The following is a 24,700-nucleotide window of genomic DNA, read 5'->3' on the forward strand; positions in this document are numbered from 1 at the left end:
TAACGATACGAGACATCAAAGTATTAAGAGTGGTCGAGCGACCCACGAAGTGGGAAAATTCATCATCTTAATGGAAATATAAAGAGTCGATTATTTTCAGTGCAACGTAAATGAACGCGTCGTTTTTCTCAGCTAAACAGACGTTCGAGCCCCGCGGTTATGACGGAATGACGTGGAACGAAACTCCTGGAAAAATCCGATCGCCTACGTTTTTCTTTCTGTATTACTGGGGAAAGTTAATCGGTATCAATCCGTTCTCGCTTGTGAGGAGCGACGATATCGAATTTTCGTATTTCAGTATTTTACACGTTTTCATTCTCGTTGTTTGGAGTTCGTATTTGTTTTACAACGCGTGGATTGAAAGGTTGGATTATTTGATGCCGAGTGAAACTCCGATTTCCGTGATCGTAGATTACTGGTCAATGTGCAGCATGTATCTCGAAGTGATCTCTGCCTGGTTTTGTAGTTATTTTCCAAAAAATAATCTCGCATCGATAATAAAAGCTTTCCAAAAGGCTGAACGAACTTCTGAGAAACTCGATATACCGGAAAACTGCGAGAAATACTTGAGAAATATCGTCATTCATCTGCTGCTCTCAATCACAGTTTTTTACGGAACCATTTCTTTTACCAATGTCATACTGATGCGTTTCCCGAATTATTATTTAGGCCAGTGGCTTGTATTCAATGTGCCACGTTTAGCATCGATCACCTACCTAACTCTGTTCGTTTGGTGTCTTGTGATAGTTGAACGAAAATTCCGTCGTTTGAATAAAAAAGTTCATGCATTCCTGCAAAACTATTGCATCAAAGCTCACGGAGTTATGTATCAGAGGAAATCGATCAATGAAATCTCAATCGCAAAATCAAGGTGCAGTATAAATTCTTGATGGCTTAAAATGGTCTTAAAATACTTCATTGGCATAAAGTCACGTGACCACATTCATCGAACGTGTCATTGAGCTTGGTAATGTTTGATGTCGAATTTCATAATTAATTTTACTTCCGGTTTCACAACGGCAATACGGCAATAAAAAAAAACACACACATTTCAAGCTTTGTTGCACGAAAATCGATCATGAAATGAAGGGGGAAGAAGGGAAAAACGATTATACGAGTTCCTAGGTTATTGCAAGTTCAAGTATTTTTTATTTTCTTTTCTATCGATCGTGACCCCTTGCAACGCTGTAGCTTAACGCTTGGAAAAGGTGCTAATTATTGTTTTTTTTTTTATTTTTAATACACAAATTATTGAATAATTTTGAAAACAAATTTTTAAAACTCCAAGTGACTATCGACAAATATTTTTAGAACTGAACTGTTTCCTTTTCTTGTTTTTGCTATTCCCAGCTGTGAATCGACAGAACTTTTTGAAAAACTCACCATAATTCTGCACTCACACCGTGAACTTCGCAGCTTGCTCAATCGGATCGTGAGACATTTTGCTCTGTTTGTTATGTTCAACGTAACGACACAAGTGACCGTGATAATTTTTAACGTGTACGCGGTCTATCGGTTCGTCAAGACGCACGACTTCACCGAGCTACTCGACTTTTTATTCGTTATTTCATTCGGCGTTGAAATGCTCTTTCCTCTGACAATCCTTATCATTGAATCCAGCGTTTGTAACTCCGCATCATACGAGGTTCTTTCAAAACGTTCCAGGAAATAAATAATTTGAAATTTATCATTGAATTTAATCGTCTGAATACTGAGACGAAAATCCAATTTTACATTTTCAGGCCAACAACATGGGAAACATCCTTCACTCGATCCTCAATCATTCTGACAAATCTTTCGATACCGAAGACTCCGCGGTGAGCATCAATCCCTTCCCTCTATTAATGTCACCTGACAATTTTTCTTTTATGTTTTATTAGCGTTTGGACGTAATTTCCTTGGGACTGTTGCTGAACAAAACCCGGATATCGGTCTTCGGCTTATTCTATTTGGACCATCATTTCATTTACAATGTAAGTCGTCAAATCAGTAAGTCAACAATAAGACACTAAATTGTCCTTAACAAATTTTTACATAAAATTATAGACTGTACCAATGGCAACGATGTACCTTGTGATAATGCTACAATTTTACACCTGAGCCAACGCGTTGTTCGTGCGCACGATAAAGTGTGAAATTGGATGAAAGAAACCAGTGATCATCTGACCCAGAAATTATCCTTCTAAGATTCATTGCACGAAAAATTAATTTCAACAATAAAGTTAAAAATCATTGAATTATTTAGCGATTCGTGACTGAATAAAGTGAATATTTCCTGATCGCTGGTTATAGCTAATTTGGAATTCTGCAATGAAATTGTTTCCTGCTGAGAAATGCCACAGAAATGAATAACGCCCGCTTCATGAGTCGGCATTTTCAAGAGCATCGGAACCCATTACAGTAATAAGAGTTGGAGAAATGCTTAACGGACAAGTCCACAGAAAGTCGTCGAGCGTGTTCGCGTCGGCCATTTTCATCAGTTGTTGAAAAAATGTCGACCAACCAAAAGGACATAAGCAGACGATCAGGCACTTTTAGGTCTTTGTATTACTGGGGAAAATTTCTTGGGATAAACCCTTTGAATTTATCTCAAAACAACGAACTCGAGTTTTCGTACTTAAGTCTGTTTTACGCTTGTTTACTTGGGGCGACTTTCAGTTACTCGTACTATCAAATTTTCGTCGAAAGGATAAGCGTGACGTTGCCTGATGAGGCGCCGATCTCAGTGATCGTTGATTCCATTCAGATAGTCAACGTCGGTGTCGAGATTTCGTTGACGTGGTTGATGAACGGTTTTTTTCAAAATCGCCTGAAACGGATATTCGAAAGTTTTGCAAAGGCAGAAAAAACCTCGAGGAGACTTGGAATTCCGGAAGATTACGAGCAGCACTTTCGAAAGCTCGGTTTTTATCTCATGTTCGCCAACGGATCGTTCATATTTTTAATCATTTTGAACAATATCGAGCTGTCACACGTCGCCACCTATAATCCTTTCGTATGGACCATTTACCACTGCCTGCGATTGTGCCCCCTCAACTCTGTCACTACTTTCATCTGGTACGTTACCATTATCGAACGGAAATTTCATCGGCTCAATAAAAAAGTGTGTTTCTTGGTGTTGGAGAACTACGAAAAACCTCACGTTCTCGAGGATAACTTGAGTTCTAGAAGAATAAATAGCTTCAGGTAAATTGCAGCCTGGGAAGGCCGAACCAGTGTTTTCGAGTCTCAATAACTTTGCTGTTCGAAAGCTCATCGTTTTGTAAAATAATTTTGCTTGAGTTGCAGCTACGACTCCAGCAATCTGTTGAACACAATCGACCTGATTTCTCAACAGCGTCGAGAGCTCATAAACGTGTTGGATTGTGTCAAGGGACACTTCGATCTTCTCCTTTTATTTTGTATTATGTCGCACGTCCCAAGTGGCATCCTCAACGCTTGTTTGGCGTACAAGTCACTGAAAGAAAATGAACCGATGACCTACGAGGATTGGATGTACACGAATTCGTATCTCTGCTGGCTTTTCGTTCCTCTTTTCAAACTGTCGCTGATATCCAACGTCTGTGGATCCACGATTAATGAGGTATTTTCAAAAGCACCAGTTTTCATTGCGAATTCTTTGAATCAATGATTCATTCGTTCCTCGACTCCACTAATTACAATGAAAAAAAAATCTTTTCATATCGAGAATCATTTACACTTGTAGGCTAATGAAACAGGAAGCATTCTTCATGGAGTGCTCAACGGTTGCCAATACGCTAGTCAGTCCAGGGAAATTGTGGTAACCATTTTTTTTGTGCCTCGTCCTCGATTCCTCCGAGTACTCGATCGATTTATTTTTATTTTCAGAAATTCGAAATGTTTTCCTTCGAATTGCTACAAAATCCGGTGAAATTCTCACTGTTTGGGTTGATCGAGCTGGACCGTGGGATGGTTTACAGAGTAGGTTGGAACGTTGCTTTTTGAAAAACATTTTCAACGAAGCAAAACAACTTTTTGTACTGCGATACTGAATTGCAGGTTTTAGTAGCAGCGATTACGTATTTCGTCATAATGCTCCAATTTTACAACTATTGAACGCCGTTGAGGCGATGAAGCAGATCAGCAGGCACGTCCCACTGTGCAAAAGCAATTCGTAAAAGTCTCTTATCATAAATTTACATAAATTTGCTAATCGGACGACTGTGACAGAAGCTATTTACGAAAGTGCCATAATTTTATGGTCGATGAAGTGAAATTTTCATCGACGAGGAGTCGATGAAACGGAAGTGGCACAAAAAAAGGTATGAAAAAAAATATTTACGATGCACGATCATCGAGACACAGATGCACTCAGTGTCCATTATCCTAATTGGAAAATCAGCCATGGCATCTTTCAGGCTGCACACTGAGACGAGAAATTGCTGTTCCCACCAGGAGAGGCAATTCCAGTTGCACAGTTATGACGAGTAAGGTTGTAACAAAACGATCGCGTGCTCTGATCGGGCTCCATTACTGGGGGAAATTGATCGGCATCAATCCCTTTACGCTGACGAGAAGTGACGATCTCAAATTTTCTTACTACTATGGATTATACATATTTATTCTGTTTATTATTCTTTCTTACGTGTTTTATGGAGCGACACTCGAAAGATGGAATTATTTGATACCCAGTGAGACTCCGATCTCCGTGATAGTGAATTACGTTGCAATGTGCAGCAAGCACCTCGAAGTCGTGTCCGCCTGGTCCACCAATCTCTTCTTCCAAAAACGTTTCGTATATTTAGTGAAAGCTTTCAAAAGAGTTGAAGAGAATTCGAAGAATCTATATAAACTGGATAATTATGATAAATATTTAAAGAATCTTGCCGTTTGTGTTGTCTCAGCAAATGCGAGCTTCTGGACTTATTTCATGTTTGTCAATATCGTGTTGTCATTTTTTTCCGATTACCCGATAGGCCGGTGGTTTTTGTTCGCTCTGCCTAATGCGGCATCGATTAACATGCTGGCTCTCTTTGCTTGGTGTATTTCGATGCTGAAAGAAAAATTCAGCCTCTTGAATCAGCGAGTTAGTACGACTATGGACGCGGCTCATTTGAGGGGTTCAAGGTTCATGAAACTGAAATGCATCATTTTCCCTTCCAGTGATGTTGACTCGATTCAAAATTTTCTTAACCCTTCAATTTTTAGCTGCACTTCAACATCGTCGCTGTCAGAAGAAATAATAATCATAACGCAGTTCCATCGCGAGCTCAGGCACCTGACCCAGTCTATAGTGGAACATTTCACTTGGTTTATTATGTTTTGCATAATAACACAGCTCGGGTTATTGACTTTCGACGTGTACGTGATCTACCGTTACGTGAAGATGCACAATGAGGCGGAGCTGATCGATTTCCTGTTCGTTCTTTCGTTCGGATCAGGAGTGCTGCTCTCCATAATTGTGCTCTTGGTCGGATCCAACGTTTGCGGCTCTACGTTGCACGAGGTATCTTAGTGACTTGTCAAAACCGCTGGGGGAATACGGAACGGAATTTTTCGTGGATTTTAATGGGTTGTGCGATTCGATCACAGGCTAACGTTACTGGAAATATTCTTCACTCGATCCTCAACAATTCAGACTATTTTTTCGATACCCGAGAAGCTGCAGTGAGTACCAATTTTCCCTTTTTCTGTCTACTTTGACTGAAGTTCATTTTTTTTCAGCGGATCAATGTACTCTCCTTGGACCTGTTGCAAAATAAGCTGCGAATATCAGTTTTCGGCCTGTTTTATCTCGACCATCTTTTCGTCTACCAAGTGAGTTGGAACCGTTCGGCTGCAATTTCGACCATCGACGAATGAATTGCTTTGATGGATAAAATAACTTTGAAATTGCAGATGATAGCAACGGCGACAACGTACCTTGTGATTATGCTGCAATTTTATACTTGATTCGTGCGATTTAAGTGAAATGCTTACGTTGGTGTATACAATTTGTTAGAATCTTGGTGCCGAAGTTGGAAATGACGAGGGAGTTTGTACAATGTTGGAGTGGAGTATTGATCGAAAACTAAGAAGACCTTGACAGTCCTTGATGGTCGTTTCCGTCACAGCCCAATAGTCAGTATCGAAACGATCATTAAAGAAAAAAATAATCGAACATTAGCAATGAATAGTGTTGTAATGACATAATTTTTATAAAAAAAAATGAAAACGGCATAACGCGTGAAAATCCATCATAATAATGGAAGAAGAGTGGTGACTTAATAGACGACGAAGTACAGTTGATGGCGAACCGCCGGAACAACCCGTTTTGTCATTCATAGAAAAATGTGGGAGATTCAAAAGCATCCTGGAAAAAGGTCCCTCACTTTTAGGACGTTGTATTACTGGGGAAAATTTATCGGCATCAACCCTTTGCATTTGTCCGAAAGCAATCAACTGAAAACGTCATACTTTGGTATTTTCTACGCGTGTTTTCTTTGCGTTATTTATTGTTTCTTGTATTATTATTTTTTCATCGAGCGATTGAACTTTCTGTTGCCCGACGAGACACCGGTTTCGGTAATCGCCGACTTCACCGAGATCATAAACGTTGGCCTCGAAATATTTTTCACTTGGTTTATAAACGGTTTTTATCAAAATCGGCTTAAACTCATCGTCGAAAGTTTCGCCAAAGCTGAAGAAATCTCGAAATTACTCGAAATTCCAGAAGATTACGAAAAACATTTCAAAAATCTTTTATCTAGTCTGATATTCGTGAGTTTACTATGGACCGCGTTGGTGGTTCTCAATGACATTGAACTAACAGGCCTTCCGACCTTCCGCCCATTGGTCTGGACCAGTTACAATCTATTGAGAATCCCAACTTTCAACTTTGTCACCATCGTTCTCTGGAGCTTCGTTATAATCAAGCGCAAATTTCGTCGACTCAATGAAAAAGTGCGTTTTTTAATGCTGCACGATTATCAGGAATCTCGTACGCTCGAGAAGAACGTGCCATCCGGTTTGATAAAGAATTTCAGGTAAATTATCGACACTCTTCCTACTCTGGTTTCGTTAAGGTAGTTCATGCACGAAACGATTTTCTTAAGAAAGTCATGTAATTTACACAGAGTCTAAATGGGTCGTCGACTCACACGCATTTCAAATTTCAAAGAGTTCGTCTTATTGGTTATTGAGATAAACGTGCTTAAATATGAAGAAAAATACACTATGCGTAAGAAATCGTTTATCTTTCCATATAACGAATGAATCCTTCTTACGAAGTTTATGAAAAACGTACAGAATAACAATTGAGTATATAATGAAGGTTTGGTAACAAATTCGAGACGATTGTCTTACTAATAATAAAAATATATTACGTTAAAGATTGAACGAAATTGTTAATGAGCACTCGTATAACCTCACATTTGCTTATTTCGGCATTTTCTCTCTTCTTGGCTTGAGTCATTCTTATCACAGCCTTCTGTCTTTTTATTAACACTTTCTTTTTATAAAAGATTTTTTTACATAAAAGATAGTATTTTCGCCAGGGATGAATGAAATTTCGGGTTCAGTCAGTGACGGATCCCCGATTAATTAATGGCTTGTAATTTCATTCGTCAAAAGATAAGTTGAAAAAATGTATTTACTATTTCGAATTAATAACTCTATCATTAATTTAGAGTGATTATATCTTTAATTATAGGAATTAAAAATATAGATCCAATTTAGATACTCATAAAATACGATTCTTCGGGCATGATCTACCTTAAGCTCCTCATACTCGTCATTCATTAAAATACTGTGTTCTCATTGCAGCTACATCCCTGCTATTCCGTCCAACAGAATCGACATTATTTCTCAACACCATCGAGACCTCGCAAAATTGATATACACTATCAAGCGACATTGCGATCCGCTCTTTCTTTTGTGCATCATGGCGCACATATCGAACGGATTGGTCAATGCCTACTTAACATATCGCTCGGTAACGGACAGAAACGTTATGACTGCTAGCGATTGTTTATTCACATTTTCGTATTTCATCTGGACATGCTATCCCCTATCGATGCTGCTTGTCATGTCCAACATATTTGGATCCACTCTAAACGAGGTATTTTGAAGGATAACGAGTGACATTTAAGGAAGTTGAAGCGATATATATAGGACATCATACGAAAAATACATTAGATTTTATTATTCCAAATTAATGAATTGAAAATTTACGTGAATCTTCTTGAACAGCGCTTAATTATGTGTGAAAAGTTTGGAGAGATTTCACCGCCTAGTAATCGAGATATTCATTGTTGAAAATGACAAGGTTAAACATGGGCTCTTATGGAAGCTTTCAAATAATTGCAAACTTCAACAATAAATATCTCAATTTCACGACGGTGAATAATCGGGATATCCCGCCAGAAGTTTAATACTGTCTTAAGCTTTCTGTTTAAAAAATTTTAATGTGCAGAGTTGGAAAATAGTTTTAACATAAGATACGCTTCAACCTCCTTAAAACAAAATACATTGCTTTGGTAATGGAACGATACTGTCATTGTACTCGTGTCTCTGTTTCTTTTTTATGAACACGATCCGAAACACTCGGCGATGACGTCTTCATTGTCGCATGATCGGCATGAAAATTTATAGGCCAACAGAACGGGGAATGTTCTTCACAATATGCTCAACAATTACGAAAATTCTGGTGATTCCAGAGAAGTCGCGGTAACGTCATTCATTTTGTCCTTACTATCCCAATGGATTTTGAGAAACTCAAAAGTTTTTTCGAATTTTTAGAAATTGTACATGTTCTCGTTCAATCTCCTGAAAAACCGATTGGAAATATCTCTCTTTGGCTTGCTCGATCTCAATCATTGGATGGTCTACAAAGTAAGTTTAAGCAAGGATTTGAACGTTGTGCAATAATTTCCAGTGTACAAAAAACATTTTATATGAATTTTGTTTTGCAGATCGTAATAATGGCGACTACGTATGTTGTCATAATGTTTCAGTTTTATAATTAAATGAGGATACAATAAAAACATCCTTTCGAAGAATGATCAGCTCCGATGATGTCTCACTGTTGAAAACACTTTCTCAATTGCGATAATTGAAAGAATGGCGAGGACAACGAAAGACTGATTAAATAAATAGAAATATCGGCAACGGTTGTTTGAAATGTGAGCTCGTTAAATCGAGCTCATTGTCGTAATGGAAAGAGCACAAATAGGACTGTCCATGTTGTACGTTGGGAAGGAGAATCGTCGGTCGCATCGGAATAGACAATTGAAGTCTCGCAGTCTTCGGCAATGACGAGAAATAGAATCCTTGTAAAAAGTCGATCGCGTGCTCTGATCGCGTTGCATTACTGGGGAAAACTAATTGGAGTCAATCCTTTTACATTGACGGAGAGCAACGATCTGAAATTCTCGCATTGCAGTATTTTTTATGTGCTTTTTTTGTTCTTTTGCGAATCATACATGTTTTACAATTTGTGGTTTGAGAGATTGAGCTACTCGATGCCAGGCGAGACCCCGATCGCCGTGCTCGTAGATTTCGGGATACTAAGCAGCATGTACCTCGAAACTGTGTCGGCGTGGTTCACTCACTGGTTCTTCAGGAATCGTCTTACGTCGATAATCAAAGCTTTTAAGCAGGCCGAGTTCAAGAGTCTCGATATACCAGAAAACTGGGAGAATTATTTCAAAATACTTTTTATTTACACGACAATCTCCAATGCAATATTGTTCTCGGTTATTTTATTTAGAAATGTGATTTTAACGTTTTTTCCCAATTATGGATTTTTCCTGTGGACACTGTTCAGTTTGCCACGCATGGTGCCAGCTAGCTCAATGACTGCGTGTGCCTGGTGCCTTCTTGTAGTGAAAGAAAAATTTCGCCGTCTGAATCAACGACTCTATTCGTTGGTCCACCGGACCGAACCACGGGAATTCTTTTATCACACTCGATCGATGAATTCGTCGATGATCAGGAATTCAAGGTAGAGAAAATCTGGGCCACGTTACCACCGAGCTCTTCTTGGCTCGAGCTCAACCCTTGCAGTACAGTTGCGTGCAAAATAGTCCTAGTTGAAGCGAGGTTCAACATTTTAGCGACAAATTTCTTCGTTTTCGATCCTTTTGCTTGGCTAAAAGAAATTTGAGCTTTGATATTAGCCACTTTTATGGCAGCAGCTCAAATGCACTTGTCAAGAGGGACTCTTGTAATCTTCAGGCGTGACATTATTTCTTTCCTTTTTCGCCATTCACAGCTATGATTCGACACTACTTTTGGACAGAATAACAATGATTTCACAGTCTCATCGAGAACTCGGAGACTTGATGCACCGCACCGTGCAACATTTTTCTCTAATTATCGTGTTCAATATTACGACGCAACTGTTGCGTGTCACTTATGACTTCTATGGAATGTATCGTTTCGTGAAGACTCACGAGCTGACCAGGCCCATCGACTTTTTGTTCCTGAGTTCCTTCGCCCTACTTACATCCATTTCAGTGGCGATTCTCGCCATAGGATCGAACATTTGTGGTTCTGTGTCAAACGAGGTAGATCTGAAGACGTCTGAAAAGTTCTTTTGTGGCATTGACAACTGTCTGTGCCAATGAAAACGTTGGCATATTCTGAAAAAGCTTCCAAACTTATATTCGCAGGCTAACAAAACTGGAAACGTTCTCCACTCGATCCTAAATAACTCTGACAATTTTTTCGACACCCGAGAAGCTGCGGTGAGCATCCACATTTTCTTCGTCATAAACCTCGACAAACGATCATTTTCTTCCCTCTAGAAATTGAGAGTCTTTTCCTTGGACCTGCTACAAAACAAAACACGGATATCGGTATTCGGCTTGTTTTATCTCGACGAATTTTTCATCTACCAGGTTCGTTCGTAACGTTTGGTCAGTCAGACCCATCAGCAAATTCATGCAATTGAATCTCTGTGTTATTACAGACGATAGCAAAGGCAGCCACGTACCTTGTGATAATGCTTCAGTTTTATAGTTGACTTGCTGCATTATTTTCGAATGCAACGATCGAGAATGCATCACCCCCTTGGTCCACTGACAGCAGAATAAATTGAGAGATGAAATGATCGAGGGACAACGTTCCTCTGAGGTTGCCAAAAAATCGTTGTCTTGATTACTGCTCGTCGCGAGTCAACAGTGAAACAATTGGATTGAGAAAGGCGACTCAATGGTATAATGGAGTGCTCATAAAAGACCAAAGTCCATTAAAGTAATGGAAAAAGTAGAGAGCGCTGGAGCGAAAGTACAAGTTCCAGTCAGTTTAGTTAAAACAGTCAGTTTAGTAGCAACCCCGATCATCAGTCACGAAGAAATGTCAAATTATCACACCAGCAAACACAAACGGTCACGTATTTTTTTCGCTTTATATTATTGGGGCAAATTAATGGGTATAAATATATTCACGCTGACGACAAGCAACGACGTCGAGTACTCGTATTGCAGTGTCTTCTACGTTTTAAACCTGATCGTGTGCCATACGTATTTATTTTATCACTCGTGGAAGGAAAGATTGAATTTCTTGATGCCCGGTGAAACTCCGGTCTCCGTCATCGTGGACTTTGGAGGAATAAGCAGCATGTACCTCGAAGCCGTGACTGCCTGGTTGACAAATTGTTGCTTCAAGAACCGCCTCTCATCGATAATAAAAGCTTTCGTACAGGCCGAAAGCACTTCACAAAAGCTTAACTTGCCAGAAAATTACGAGAAATACTTCAAAAAACTTATCATTTATCTCGTTTTTTCAAATACAATATTTGTCTCAATAACTGTCTTTGTTCATGTGACGTTAACATACTTTTCGAATTATGAATCGGGTCAATGGATATTGTTCAATTTACCTCGTGCCGTATCGATTTACTACATGACTCTATTCATTTGGGCTCTTTTTATAGTGAAACAAAAATTTCGTCGTTTGAATAAACAACTATGTACATTGATGCAAAGCCATTGCATCGAATCGTCGGAGAATGTTTATCAGAGGCCACTGATCAGAGAGCCCACGAATAATTCAAGGTAAAGAAAATTTTTCGTCTACAAATCCCGTTTGCCATTCCAAATGTTGCAATTTGGACGATTGAATTTTTCTTCAAATTTGTCATTTTTTCTAATCACTCGACACATTTTTTCTCGACGTTTGTTCTCGATGATAAATAATAATCTCAATCGTACCATTTACAGGCGTGATTCAACAGCACTTTCAGATAAAATCAGCTTAATTTCTCAATCCCATCGTGAACTGAGAGACTTGATTAATCGTATCGTGGATCATCTCGCTTTGCTCATTGTCTTTCAAATAACAACGCAATTGACTTTTTTAACTTTCGACGTCTACGCGATATATCGTTATGTAAAGACACACGAGCTGACGAGACTGGTCGATTTTTTATTTGTTATTGCTTTTGGAGTCGGAATATCCATTCCTGTGACACTTCTCACCATAGGATCCAACGTTTGTGGCTCTACATTGTACGAGGTATGCTGTGAACAACGATAAGAAATAGCCATTAAGGCCTTATACACACTTGCAGCGGGCGAAAGAACGTGATTTTCTTGAGTTTTTTTTTTATAAGAAAATAAATGTTTATTGAAAAACTGGGAACGACGTTCATTAGTACCTATGTTCTTGTACTTGTACAATTTTTTTTTTACAACAAAATACGAAATCCTTCGTACAGGCCCTAGCTATTATTATAATAAACAAGCGGTATAAATTCCGTATGGATCGAATGGATAGTTTTTTAGTAATCGTACCCACTGTGAAAGTGTTTTTCAAAAAATACGATTCTGCGATCAATCGCGTTTAAAGATTCAAGTATTCGAGGACCGTGCGGTCGGTTGAAGTACCCAAAGCTACGAATCTAATACTCGGATCTTTATGAAATTTGGTGAGAAAATTCTTCAAACATTGTACTTGACATTGTCTAGATTGTACAAGACATTGTCTAATAAAAAAATTTTCGATTTTTCTGCCCATCACAAGTGTATGTAAGGCCTTAAGTAAAATCACTTTGTTTAATCGCAAAATTTGACATTCACAGGCCAATAACACTGGAAATATTCTCCACTCTGTGTACAACAACTCGGACAATTATTTCGATACCCGAGAAGCAGCGGTGAGTGTTTTTATACCCTCCAACAGCATCGGCTGACAGTGAACATTCCACTGTTTTTAGAGATTGAATACACTGTCCTTGGACCTTCTGGAGAATAAGGCGCGGATGTCGATATTAGGTTTCTTCGATCTTGACCATTTTTTCATGTACCAAGTACGTCCAAGATGCAAATTTAATATGCCAACGAATGAACACATTCTATTCGTAATTGATTGCTTCGAAATTCCAGGTGATAGCAACGTCAACCACGTATCTTGTCATAATGCTACAATTTTATAGTTAATTGACTTCCACCTCTTTTCAACAACGCACAGTAATGTACTCTCTCAATGTACGTAATAAAATTTTTAGAGATAACAGTTGACTATTGCCCATCAATCACTCCGTTGTCTGTCAACCAGATACGAGAACGACTATTTGAAAAAAATTTATTGCTGTCGTAGCATTGGAAAGCAAAGGGCAGGGGGGCTTGAAAATCAATCATAAAAGAGAGTTTGTGGTGGCGGCGTCGAGACAACAATTTCTATACCTCATGAAGAAATGGCGTCGATCCCGAAGCGCATTAACGTAAGATCACGTACGTTCCTAACGTTGTATTATTGGGGAAAAGTTCTCGGTATAAACCCCTTGCATTTGTCTCCGAATGACGAATTGACATTCTCGTACACGAGTAGTTTGTACTCCTGTTTCCTTTGCATCGTTTATTATTATGTGTATAAGCGTGTTTGCAATGAACGACTGAATCTCCTGCTGCCAGACGAGACGCCCATTTCGGTGATTGCCGAGTGGGCAGAGATAATGAACGTCGGTCTCCAAATCCTGTTCACGTGGTTGATTAACGGCCTTTATCAAAATCGCTTGAAACTCATCGTCGAGAGGTTCGTCCAAGCTGAAGGGACCTCGAGAAAACTCAACATTCCAGAAAATTACGAGGAGCATTTTGGAAAACTTGGACAGTATCTTCTAATCGTCAATGGAGGCTGGTTCATCTTGATAATTGTCAACATTGTTGGACTCTCTGGTTTTCCTGATTACAATGCTTCGCTATGGACCTCTTACAACCTACTACGAATACCATCCTTCAACTCTGTCACGACTTTTCTTTGGAGTATTCTTGTTGTCAAACGCAAGTTTTATCGTCTCAATGAAAAAGTGCGTTTTCTCATGGTGCCCTTTCGTAATAAATCTTTTGTACTCGAGGAAAACGCATGCTCTGAGCTCATTAGAAATTCCAAGTGAGTTACTTGATAAGTCAATTCATCGATCACTTACCAAGAATAAGGTTCACCAGTTTCTGTCACTGTGCATTTTCTTGTTGCAGACACAGTCCTGCTGCTCTTCCAGACACGATTGACGCCATTTCTCAGCACCGTCGGAACCTCATAAAAGTGACAAAAATGGTCAAGAGGCATTTCGATTTTCTCGTACTTTTATGTATCGTGGCTCACATGCCAACCTGCGTAGTCAACATCTACTTAGCGTATAAGACAGTGAAGGAAGATGAGCCGATGACTGGCAGTAACTGGTTTTACACATTTTCCTACATTTGCTGGTTCTTTTTCCCAATATTCACGCTGCTCGTGATATCCAACGTTTGTGGATCTACTACAAATGAGGTATTTCCATGACCGAAGGGTCGCAATCACCAAAAATATGTTTCATTCGAAGATTCAATGAATGCTACAGTCACTTTGGTTTTATCTGACTTTGATGGATGATGAACGTACCGCGCGGAGAGTAAATTTTTGGCGTAATCATAAACAATAATCGCAGGCTAACGAAACAGGAAATGTTCTCCACGCGATGCTGAATGGTCAAGGAAATTTTGGGGATTCCAGAGAAGTCGCGGTAAAGTTTTGACTCTTCTGATTGTTCCGCGAAGGCCAGAAATGTGCACGCCTTTTCTCATTTCAGAAGTTCAACATGTTTTCACTGGAACTACTGCAAAATCCGGTGGAAATGTCTTTGTTTGGATTCGTCGATCTTAATCACTGGATGGTTTACAAAGTACGTTTGAACGGAACTTCAGGAACGGCGTATACAAATGTTGAGGAAAGTCGTAATTCCAACGGGATTTTGTTCTGCAGGTTCTAACAACAGCGATCACGTATTTGGTGATAATGCTCCAATTTTATAATTAATAAACATGGATCCGCTCGATTCCGCTGATAAAGGTATGTGCGCGCAACTAATTTGATGGATTACGAGGGTTCTTGATGTCTGTGATAATATCCACGTGGGCTGAATGATTACGATTATTATGATGCTCGACGTAACAACGAGAAAATGGGTCAAATATAGTAAAATCGAAGAAGACTCGGACGTGCGTCATATTTTTCATTTGTTTTGATGAATGTCAGTCATTTGGGTAACAAGTGCGTGCTGAGAGAGCGACGTTGTCTCGTTTGTACCTCGCGCTTGAAAGGAATAGTCCTTCTAAATGAGTGTAATCGAATCAACCGGGTGTTCATTCACTCCCAGTGAATATAAATTCATCATTGAAAAAAGCTTCGTAAATATTCGCTCTTCGGTTGGCAATGAAACAAAAATGTTTCCGTCCACTGCCAAAAGGCCTTTGCGTTTGGTGGAAACTGATCGGTTTGTGTCCTTTCGCTTTCGTTGAGGGGGAAATAATACATTTCAGTGGAGCGAGATGTGCATATACGATGCTTTTGATAATCGCTTACGTCGTTTTATACTGCAGAGCAATGTTGAATCGTATTGAGTTTATGCTACCGCGAGAAACTTTGATGACTGTGGTAGCTGATTTTTTTGGATTATCGGTCGAGTGTCTCATGGTGATATCGTCGTGGTTGTGCATAACCCTTCGACAAAGGGAGCTCAAAAAGATATTGAAAATGTTTGAAAATCTTTGTGCTACCTTGGAATTAATCGGGATTAGCCAAAGCCCTAACAAACTGTCGAGACGACTCATGATACACGCGGTTATTCTCAACGTTGTTTGGATCTTTCTGTTCTGTTTCGATCACGCGATGCTCGTAAACAACAAGTTGTTCAGATACGATATTTGGATGCCTTTCAATTTTCCTCGGATCGTTAGCCACAACGTTGTCATCATGTTCCTCAACTCTTTATTAATTGCCAAAAAATTTTTTCATCTTCTGAATAAAAAAATTCATACAATACCGGATGTTTTAACGTCCAAACCGATTCTACTGCGGAAACGGTTACAAACTTCAGAGCCCTGTGGGTGAGTAACGTTAAAATGAGGACCCACTCATAAGCAGCTCGTTTGATGATTTCTCTTAAAGTTTCTGTCTTATCGAATATTTTCACAGCCTCCAATCCTGTGTGGTGCCTGGTCCTCTGGAAGTCTGCGGTCAGATCCACTCCGATCTCGTGACATTCACGGAAATAACAGTGAAATTTTTTTCTCTCTCGATTCTACTCGTTCTCCTAGTACACCTCGTCCAAATGGCTGCGGATCTCTATATCATGTGCATGATGATCAGACTTCAAAGATTTTGGACGCAAACGGAAGTGATAGTGTTTGCAATACTGGCTTGCTGGTTCCTCCTCCATTTTAGTCAAACCGTCGCTCTCTTAGGCATTCCGGATTCAACAGTAAACGAGGTTTCGACAATAAAACTATGAAGAATTGAGAAATTCAGGATTTTTTCAGCAAACCTTCCAGTTGATCTCTTCCATGCGATATTAAAAACCATCACATATTTCACTAACAGGCAAATCGAGCTGGGAAAATGCTGCATCAGATGTTGGCGTATGATGACACTCGAAGATACGTTGACACGGTAATTTTCACGCCTATCGCTTGCAAAAAGAAAATACGATTTCCATCATTTTTTCCAAGTGTACAGTTTGGCAGTTGGAAAAAGATGTTTGAACGGTAGCACAAAAATGTTTGATCCTCGTGTTTTCTCAGGGCCAGATTCTCTCGCTTCGTTTCCTCCAAAGACGTTTAACCATATCGTTGTGGGGTTTGTTTCAAATGAGGCTCTCCATCATGCACACGGTAAATTATCAATGAAGTCTCTAAATTTCACTATTTTTCAATCTGATTATTGAGTAATAAGAAAAATCGTATTTTTAATCGCACTAGATCATCGGTACAGTGGGCACATATCTAACGGTAATGATGCAGCTCGACGGCCAGGATATTCATGAGAAGATGTTGAACGAAACAATAGTTCAATCCTTACGCACCTAGAGCAGCGCTTGATTTTCAAAGTTCAACGAGCACTCCACTATTCCAATTGTACAAAATACATCGAATGATTATAACCCAATGAGTATGTCGGCTATTATTCGAATATATTTTTTCCCAACGTTCTGGACGATTCGATCAATCATTCGTAAAAGCTATTTCAATAAGATTCTTGGGTTTTCACCTTTCGGTTAATAAGTTATTTTAGACAAAATTGACTGGCCAAAAACACGTTTGGATCTTAGGATTGGATCGATCGGCGAATCGGACTTTATTGCCGTACTCGCTCGCATCCACACAGAAACGGTCAATCTGGCCAGATCCGTCATAAATTTCATGTCACTTCCTTTGTATTTCGTACTGATGGTCCATTTGGTTCAATTGTCATCACTTGTCTACATTTTCTCTCATGCAATGGTAACCAACACACTTTGGACACGGGAACATTGGGCAGGCTATGCGATGCTCTTCGTATGGCTTTTTTTCCACATGTTTGCAATGATTGCTGAGATCGGTATTGCTGATTCAGTCACCAAAGAGGTTTCCTTTAATGACAATTACACTATCCTTGGTGAACACATGAATTTTTTATATTTTCCTTAATTCCATTGGCAAATGTAAAAATGTTTAAATTCATGTGCTTAACCGCTAATAGGCAAGTAAAGCCGGACACATTATCCACGGTGCACTCATGTTGGAACCTTCCAGAGAACATATCGATTCGGTAACTATTTCGATTAATTCTTTTTCACATACATTAGGAGAAAAATAGTTATGTTTCGATGCTAATCCGAAAATGGGAGGCCTGTTTACAGGTCATAATTTGGTCTCTGCGATTGCTCCAGGAACCCTTGACAATGAATCTTTTTGATATAAATCGAATTGAGTATTCAGTATTCTACAGGGTAAGTTACAATCCTAATGGTTTGCTATCTTCGTTGAAGCTTTTCGGTTTGATCGTTGCTTACAGTACTCTGCTGATTCAAATGGACGATGAACAAAGTTAGGAAACGATGATCTGGATTTGCCTCCTCTCCGGTCAAGTGTCATTACAGAATTTTTGCATTTTCATTCATTGACTGTTCACATCAATATTTTCCGCAATAAAGTACTATGGAAAGCTTCCATGGGGCTGTACTTCACTAGTGTAGATTTTACTTCGTGTGACTTGAACTTCGCAGTTGATATATAATTCAAGAGAACTATCGCTTATTATTCTTCCAATGGATTCGTAAACTGGCTACGTCAACGATAATGTGATGACTCTAGAATATAATGAAATAAAGTGCATTAGTTCAGTGTTTATGAGAGTGACAGGTTGCCAGATGTGAAATGAATAACACACCGCATCAGGGACCGAGCCAAGTTTCTTTTTTTGAGCACTTGAAGAAAAAATAATGAAAAAACGATAGTGAAAAACGTTTAAAATCAATGAAAAGCGAGGTCTGAGTAACGAGTTAATAACAATATTACAATTTTATCGTTATACGCTAAAAATGATTGTACGTTTGAGAGTGAGTTCTGACAACGGTAGTTTCCGGTTACCAAAATGGATTTACATATATTGGAAAATTCTCGGCATTTGCCCCGTCGTTTTTGGTGAAAACGGCACAAAAACTCTTTCGAAAGGAGGATTTCTTTACGCTGTGTTACTGACACTGTCATTTACGTTTCTGTACGTTCGAGTCATCGTGAATCGTGGCTTCGTGAACGGGGAACATGAAACGTCGTCGACGTTAGCTGCCGATGTACTGGGAATATCGATGGAGTTTCTTACAATCGTCGCATCTTGGTTGATCATCGTTTTCCGACAAAAGGAATTAAAAAAAATTTTCGAAACGCTCAAATCTGCCAACAGTTCATTGAAAATGTTAGGGATTCACCCAAATTTCGACGATTCTATTCGAATATTGAATGTTTCTACGATTTCGATAAATTTACTTTGGTTGGTGCTCTACTTCTGCGATCATATGATCGTTTATGATCCTAAGACATTCCCGTTCAGTATCTGGATTCCTTTTTATGTTCCTCGAATCGTTGCTCACAACGTGGTCACTATTTTTATGAATTCACTATTCACAATCAGGCATTTTTTTAAACTTCTGAATAATAGCATCGAGCACTTGTCCTGCGTTACTAACCTCGAGCTGGGCTCTCTTCAGAGGCTTCGAACATGCACGGAATCCCACGATGCAACTCGCGCCCTGATGCAAATGTACGGCCATGTGCATTCAGATCTCGTGACTCTGACCAAAAAGATTGCAAATTTTTTCAGTTTGTGTATCATTCTGGCATTCCTTGCCCACATGTATTTTATGGCCTCGGATCTTTACATACTTTGTGTAATGATCAGAAATATTGACCTTTGGGACTCCGAGGAATCCTTACGATTCCTAGTCCTCAATTCGTGGCTTGTGTGTCACGCTATCGAGATGGTACTGATTGTGGCCGCTTCTGATTCGACCGTCAACGAGGTGCTCCAATACGATAATTTATATTCCCCTACCATGACTTTCCATGACAAATTCTACAAACAATTCTCTCCCATTTTCTTAAATGACGATGCGAGAGAAATTTGATTTTTCTATCGAACAGGCCAATCGAACTGGAAGAGTCCTACACCGGATGCTCATCAACGCAAACATGGAACATTACGCATGCATGGTAATTTTTGTATGTAAATCTGCCCACAGAGTTTGAATCAGTTCCTAAACTAGACGATAACAAAAAAATACGAAAATACGATTGAACAAAAGTGTCTGCAATATTTGTCATTTGTGCATTTTTGTTTCACCGTATGATGATTCTTTTTCAATTTGCAACGTTTCGAATTCAGTAGGATTAAATTTGATGCTGAATTTGTCAATTTTTACTTCTGTTTTCGTTGTCGTTGCAGGGCCAACTTTTCTCGCTGCGTTTGCTGCACAGACATTTGACTATCTCGTTTTGGGGCTTGCTTCGAATGAGATTATCGATAGTCTACACGGTAGTTATCAAATGAATTTAATTTTCGACAGCGTTGAAAATGAACTTTTTCGCTATATTCGATCTTCGTATATTCCAATTCAACAATCAACATGTTTTTCCATCAATTAGGTTCTTAGTACGGTGGTGATCTACGTAACGATCATGATGCAATTCGACGGCCTGAATCTTTAGGCGACGACTTGTAGCGAAGTAATCGTTGTTGTGATCGTTGTTGAGATCAAGATCAAAGGGGAAGTCTACCAGAGCTGCGGGGTCTGAAATTCAGAGAGAAATAATTACTCAACGATTAATCTTTTCATATCTCCATTGTAGCAGATCGCATCATGATATTTCTAGAATATGAAAACGATAAATAGTACATTCTGGAACAATGAGTCGATTGCTTATCCAAGCATTTTACATTCTCGCCAAATGAATTCCCCTTCTTAAAAAGCCACCTCCTTTATCCGCATCAGCCCTCTTATTATCCAGTAGTGCAGTATTGAAACGCAGTTTCTCCCTTAACGTCGTTATGTCATGTGCAAAAATTGTATTCACATTATGGAAAATCATCGGGCTATGCCCTTGCAGTATAACCGAAAATGGAATAATTCGATTTTCTTACTTTGGTCTTCTCTATTCGGTGAGCCTGGCAGTTCTGTACAGCATCAGTTTCGTCAGAGCGGTGATCATAAGTGTCGGTTTCTTTGGACAGTATCAAAGTCCAATGTCGAAAATATCGGATTTGGTTGCCAGCTCATCCGAATGCTGCATGATCGTTACAACGTGGTTGAATTTTGCGTTTTCTCAATCGCGATTTTGCAACATACACAAATGTTGTCGAAATGTAATCGAGTCTAGCGTGAGACTTGGAATCAGGGAAGATGCCACGAATCATCATCGGATTAAACGAATCAGCAAATGGGTCATCGTTTTCAACTCTATCTGGGCGTTCCTTTTCATTGTTTCTAATTTGTTTCCTCCTGAGGGCGTCGACTTTCGAGTTTGGATGCCCTACAATTTGGGCCACATCGTTTATCCTAATTTCATTTTCTTATACACTGGCATCATGAATTCAGTGTATGAATTATTTCGATCGATAAATAAGAACCTTCGAGAGATTTCGGAATGTGGTGCTACAATGGCGAGCATCAGAGGATCAATCGGATCCGAACGATCGGCTGATCGTAGGTAAGTTATGAAATGGAGCTGTTGTAACTTTGTTTCTGAAAAACGCGTTTGTAGAAATCCGGGAATTCCAGTACTTGATACCCGCTTAATCGGGAAATCGGCGATTGACGAATCCGAACGATCACGTGATCGTGAGCAGCCTACCAGAAAATGAGGCCGGATTTGGCGTTTTGTTGCTCGAAAAACTTTTCAAAATATTTCGAAATCCTGGACAATTAAGCAGTTCGTGGAAAAGATAACTTATTCCTAGTTACTAATGCGCCTTGGAAAATGATTTTCGTCGATCAACAGCGCTGTCCCTCCAACACAATCATGCATTTCAGCACCGAATCCAGCTTCACATCAGACCATATAGCCGTACTCGGCCACATTCATACAGAGCTGGTTGAGCTCACGAGGGACATAATTGATCTGTTGTCACCTTCTTTATACGCGATGGTCGGCGTTCACTTGTTTCAAATGTCGGCAATCTTTTACGCCGGGTGTGCCATCGCCAGGGAACGGAAATACACGCGATTAGACTTGCTTGGATATAACATCGCACTGCATTTCACGTTTGCTACACATTTGTTAGGGGTGATTGGGGAAGTTTCCGCTGCAGAGGGCGTTGCCAAAGAGGTTTTTATTGAATTTCTCTTCTACGTTCCAATCAAGACGAGAATTACACTAAACCAAATTTCTCTCGATGTTGAACTAAGGCCAACGATACGGGAAACATTCTCCATGAAGTGCTGACATCGCGGCCGACGAGGCAAAACATCGAATCGGTAAAAAAAATCATTTTTTGTTCTCGAATGATTTTTTATAGCAATGCTAATGAAATTTTCATTCTATAATTAACAGGCTACGGTATGGTCGCTCCGGATGCTTCAGGACCCACTGCGAATAGAGCTTTTTGGTGTACTCTCCATGAAAACCTCTTTAGTGTATTCGGCAAGTTTCTAATGATTATTTATGGCTTCCGTGCAAGAATTCAACTCACGTTTGTTACAAGTTTCAAAACTAATATGATTTCTTCTAGATTCTCGGTAGCGTCGTTGCTTATGGAACGATAATGCTACAATTAGATGACATGCAACGTCCAAAAAGCGTCTTTGATACTTAAGCACAAGAGACGAAAAATGAATGAGCTTCAAAGACGATCAAAATCAAAACTTATTGTAAACTGACGTAATGTACTGTATTGAAAAAGCACGAGTGCAGCTATCAAAGTGAAATTTTTTTATCGCTTCCATAATAAGTTCTGTGCACAAGATCAATTGATATAAAATATACCTGTAATTTCATTATACTGATAGACAAAAGCACTTTCATTGATTGCATAATTTTCTCCTGCCATCTGGAACTTGGTTGTTAATAATAAAGTTGGTGAATTGAATCGACCGAACGTCCATGAACCTAACTTATGCAGCAGTTATTCATTTGTTCAAGTTCATGCCTCAGTATCGTACTAACATATCGAAGCATCAAGCAAAAGAGCGAAAGTGGGAAGACTATTGAATTTAGCAACAATTCTCCAGAGTTCTGAGCCAGCTCGGTATCGACTAGGATTTCGAGGAGCGAAATAAAAATGCTTGAGAAAAATCTGCACCTCTCAAAGAATAACGCACCGGGTTTGAAAGCACAAAATACTTGGATTTCGAGTCAGTGAAAAATGACGGAAATCTAAAGTTCTTCAAGTTGTTTTACAAATCGAATTTCCCAAAACTCTCGTCGTAACATCAAATTCCAGGGACCACGGAAGCAAAATGGCGGACTCGCGATCTCTACGATGCTCTGGAGAGTGTCGCATGGTTGTGGCGTTTTTCCGGAGTGTTTCCAATGACAGTTAAAAAGTTAGCAGGCATGAAAAAATACAAAATGAGTAAAATATTCACTGCTTACAGCGTCCTACTTTTGTCACTGCGCATAGCCAATTTTATTTACTTCACAATAAACTTTGACACGCATTTTGGGTGAGGATTCAGAAAGTACTAATTATCTGATCTGTACGAAAATATCTCTAATTTGATTTTGTCCTTAGAATTGGCCCATTACGTTTGAGTGCTGCGACGAAGGTCGTGCGAGCGATCGGCAATATTATGTGCATGTTGGTTTCAACCGTTTTCCGGATCCCTCAACTCACGGCGGTAATGTTTTTTTTACTCCACGCAGTCTTTTAACGTTGGCAAAAAATCAAAATAATCACAATTGAGTGATAATCAATGAAAATACGGATTTGATGAATTACTATTTTGTGCAGCTCTCAGAATCGATCAATACCATATCAAAGCAAGATTTATTTTTGCGTAAAATGAATGGTCGATCAGACTACGAATCTACCGTGAAAACGATCCGAGCGTACGTTTGGACTTCGCTTCTGGCTGTTTCTTTTTTCGTACTCTATGACATCAACTGTCTTTCCCGTAACTACCACTAGTCAGTGTCAAAATAAAAAATGTTGAGTCGACTTTTGAGATTCCGAAGAGCAATGAACGAGTTATTCGTTTCTTCAGTGTTTGGGCTGAGTATGTACTTTGGTACGTTGGATTGATGGTGCAACTAATGGACCTCACGGTCCTGGCGACTTTGGTGGGACTGCTTGGCCTGAACTTCCGTAATCTGAACGAGAAAATACGAAGCGTCGTGGGGAGGGCGAACGCATCCTCGCCTAAGGTAATTTTCGTGTCTGCTGGAGAATATCTAACTTGGCAATTGGGAAAATGATGGTTTTCACAGGTTCTCGTCACCTCGGATGTCTGCGCTGAACAATTACGTTCCATTTCGGAAATACATTTCGATATATGCGCAGTAGGAAAACGTATCAATCGTATCTTCGACTGGGACGTGGTGAATTTCGATCTTTTAATTATTCCAAATGCATTGCTGATTAGCAAGCTGGTTGCTGAAGAAGACGATTCATGGGACGATCGCTCACTCAGTTCTCATGCTTGCAGATCACAAATGTCGTAATCGCTTTCATAGTTCTGAGCACGACCCTCTACTACATTTTCTACGAAGTCCAACGAGCTGGACCTGCCGACATCCCTCAAATTTTTGCCTACATCAATTGGGAGCTGTATCACAGCATTCCAATATTAATTATTGTCATAATCTGTAATCTGACATCACATCAGGTTAATTGAAATTGTATAATATAAGAAAATTCCTTCAGGGAGACTAATCTGGATGTCGAAAATTCACAGAGTGCTTACGCTGGACAATTGATTCATGAGATTCGGGTAGAAAATACGGATTCAGAATTGTACCAGGCCCTG

The 24,700-nt window shown here is 39.5% G+C and overlaps 7 protein-coding genes across 9 annotated transcripts; all 7 read left to right on the plus strand.

Moving 5' to 3' along the window:
- Nucleotides 1–255: 255 nt before the first annotated feature.
- Nucleotides 256–2,190, plus strand: LOC122416043 (putative gustatory receptor 28b). Of its 2 annotated transcripts, XM_043428709.1 has the most exons (5): nucleotides 256–871; nucleotides 1,351–1,645; nucleotides 1,743–1,817; nucleotides 1,881–1,973; nucleotides 2,047–2,190. In XM_043428709.1, the coding sequence occupies exons 1-5, from the start codon at nucleotides 378–380 to the stop codon at nucleotides 2,098–2,100; spliced, it is 1,011 nt and encodes a 336-aa protein (XP_043284644.1). In that variant the 5' UTR covers nucleotides 256–377; the 3' UTR covers nucleotides 2,101–2,190. The 2 variants fall into 2 exon arrangements, 1 of the variants encoding a protein (XP_043284644.1); XR_006262050.1 differs by lacking the exon at nucleotides 1,351–1,645.
- Nucleotides 2,191–6,202: 4,012 nt separating this feature from the next.
- LOC122415953 (uncharacterized) lies at nucleotides 6,203–8,999 on the plus strand. Its single transcript, XM_043428565.1, has 5 exons — nucleotides 6,203–6,986; nucleotides 7,765–8,059; nucleotides 8,593–8,667; nucleotides 8,740–8,832; nucleotides 8,913–8,999. Exons 1-5 carry the CDS (start codon nucleotides 6,292–6,294, stop codon nucleotides 8,964–8,966), a joined length of 1,212 nt encoding a protein of 403 aa, XP_043284500.1. The 5' UTR covers nucleotides 6,203–6,291; the 3' UTR covers nucleotides 8,967–8,999.
- A 1,328-nt stretch (nucleotides 9,000–10,327) lies between these two features.
- On the plus strand, nucleotides 10,328–13,427 carry LOC122415948 (putative gustatory receptor 28a). The gene is made up of 8 exons (XM_043428559.1): nucleotides 10,328–10,508; nucleotides 10,614–10,688; nucleotides 10,749–10,841; nucleotides 10,920–11,999; nucleotides 12,165–12,459; nucleotides 13,025–13,099; nucleotides 13,160–13,252; nucleotides 13,329–13,427. Exons 4-8 carry the CDS (start codon nucleotides 11,200–11,202, stop codon nucleotides 13,380–13,382), a joined length of 1,317 nt encoding a protein of 438 aa, XP_043284494.1. The 5' UTR covers nucleotides 10,328–10,508; nucleotides 10,614–10,688; nucleotides 10,749–10,841; nucleotides 10,920–11,199; the 3' UTR covers nucleotides 13,383–13,427.
- A 234-nt stretch (nucleotides 13,428–13,661) lies between these two features.
- LOC122415854 (uncharacterized) lies at nucleotides 13,662–15,480 on the plus strand. Its single transcript, XM_043428373.1, has 6 exons — nucleotides 13,662–13,676; nucleotides 13,857–14,334; nucleotides 14,421–14,715; nucleotides 14,873–14,947; nucleotides 15,014–15,106; nucleotides 15,187–15,480. Exons 2-6 carry the CDS (start codon nucleotides 13,898–13,900, stop codon nucleotides 15,238–15,240), a joined length of 954 nt encoding a protein of 317 aa, XP_043284308.1. The 5' UTR covers nucleotides 13,662–13,676; nucleotides 13,857–13,897; the 3' UTR covers nucleotides 15,241–15,480.
- A 412-nt stretch (nucleotides 15,481–15,892) lies between these two features.
- Nucleotides 15,893–17,410, plus strand: LOC122415853 (uncharacterized). 2 transcript variants are annotated; one of them, XM_043428371.1, is made up of 5 exons: nucleotides 15,893–16,310; nucleotides 16,399–16,693; nucleotides 16,804–16,872; nucleotides 17,004–17,093; nucleotides 17,181–17,410. In XM_043428371.1, exons 1-5 carry the CDS (start codon nucleotides 15,895–15,897, stop codon nucleotides 17,286–17,288), a joined length of 978 nt encoding a protein of 325 aa, XP_043284306.1. In that variant the 5' UTR covers nucleotides 15,893–15,894; the 3' UTR covers nucleotides 17,289–17,410. The 2 variants fall into 2 exon arrangements, with proteins under 2 accessions (XP_043284306.1, XP_043284307.1); XM_043428372.1 differs by having other exon boundaries at nucleotides 16,399–16,684.
- A 2,089-nt stretch (nucleotides 17,411–19,499) lies between these two features.
- On the plus strand, nucleotides 19,500–20,522 carry LOC122416173 (uncharacterized). Its single transcript, XM_043428896.1, has 4 exons — nucleotides 19,500–19,759; nucleotides 19,881–19,949; nucleotides 20,182–20,271; nucleotides 20,382–20,522. The coding sequence occupies exons 1-4, from the start codon at nucleotides 19,592–19,594 to the stop codon at nucleotides 20,442–20,444; spliced, it is 390 nt and encodes a 129-aa protein (XP_043284831.1). The 5' UTR covers nucleotides 19,500–19,591; the 3' UTR covers nucleotides 20,445–20,522.
- An 847-nt stretch (nucleotides 20,523–21,369) lies between these two features.
- Nucleotides 21,370–22,740, plus strand: LOC122416174 (uncharacterized). Its single transcript, XM_043428897.1, has 5 exons — nucleotides 21,370–21,443; nucleotides 21,767–22,061; nucleotides 22,142–22,210; nucleotides 22,287–22,376; nucleotides 22,465–22,740. The coding sequence occupies exons 1-5, from the start codon at nucleotides 21,394–21,396 to the stop codon at nucleotides 22,546–22,548; spliced, it is 588 nt and encodes a 195-aa protein (XP_043284832.1). The 5' UTR covers nucleotides 21,370–21,393; the 3' UTR covers nucleotides 22,549–22,740.
- The last annotated feature ends 1,960 nt before the right edge of the window (nucleotides 22,741–24,700 follow it).

This window comes from Venturia canescens, chromosome 9 (assembly GCF_019457755.1).
Source record: "Venturia canescens isolate UGA chromosome 9, ASM1945775v1, whole genome shotgun sequence".
Lineage (NCBI taxonomy): Eukaryota > Metazoa > Arthropoda > Insecta > Hymenoptera > Ichneumonidae > Venturia > Venturia canescens.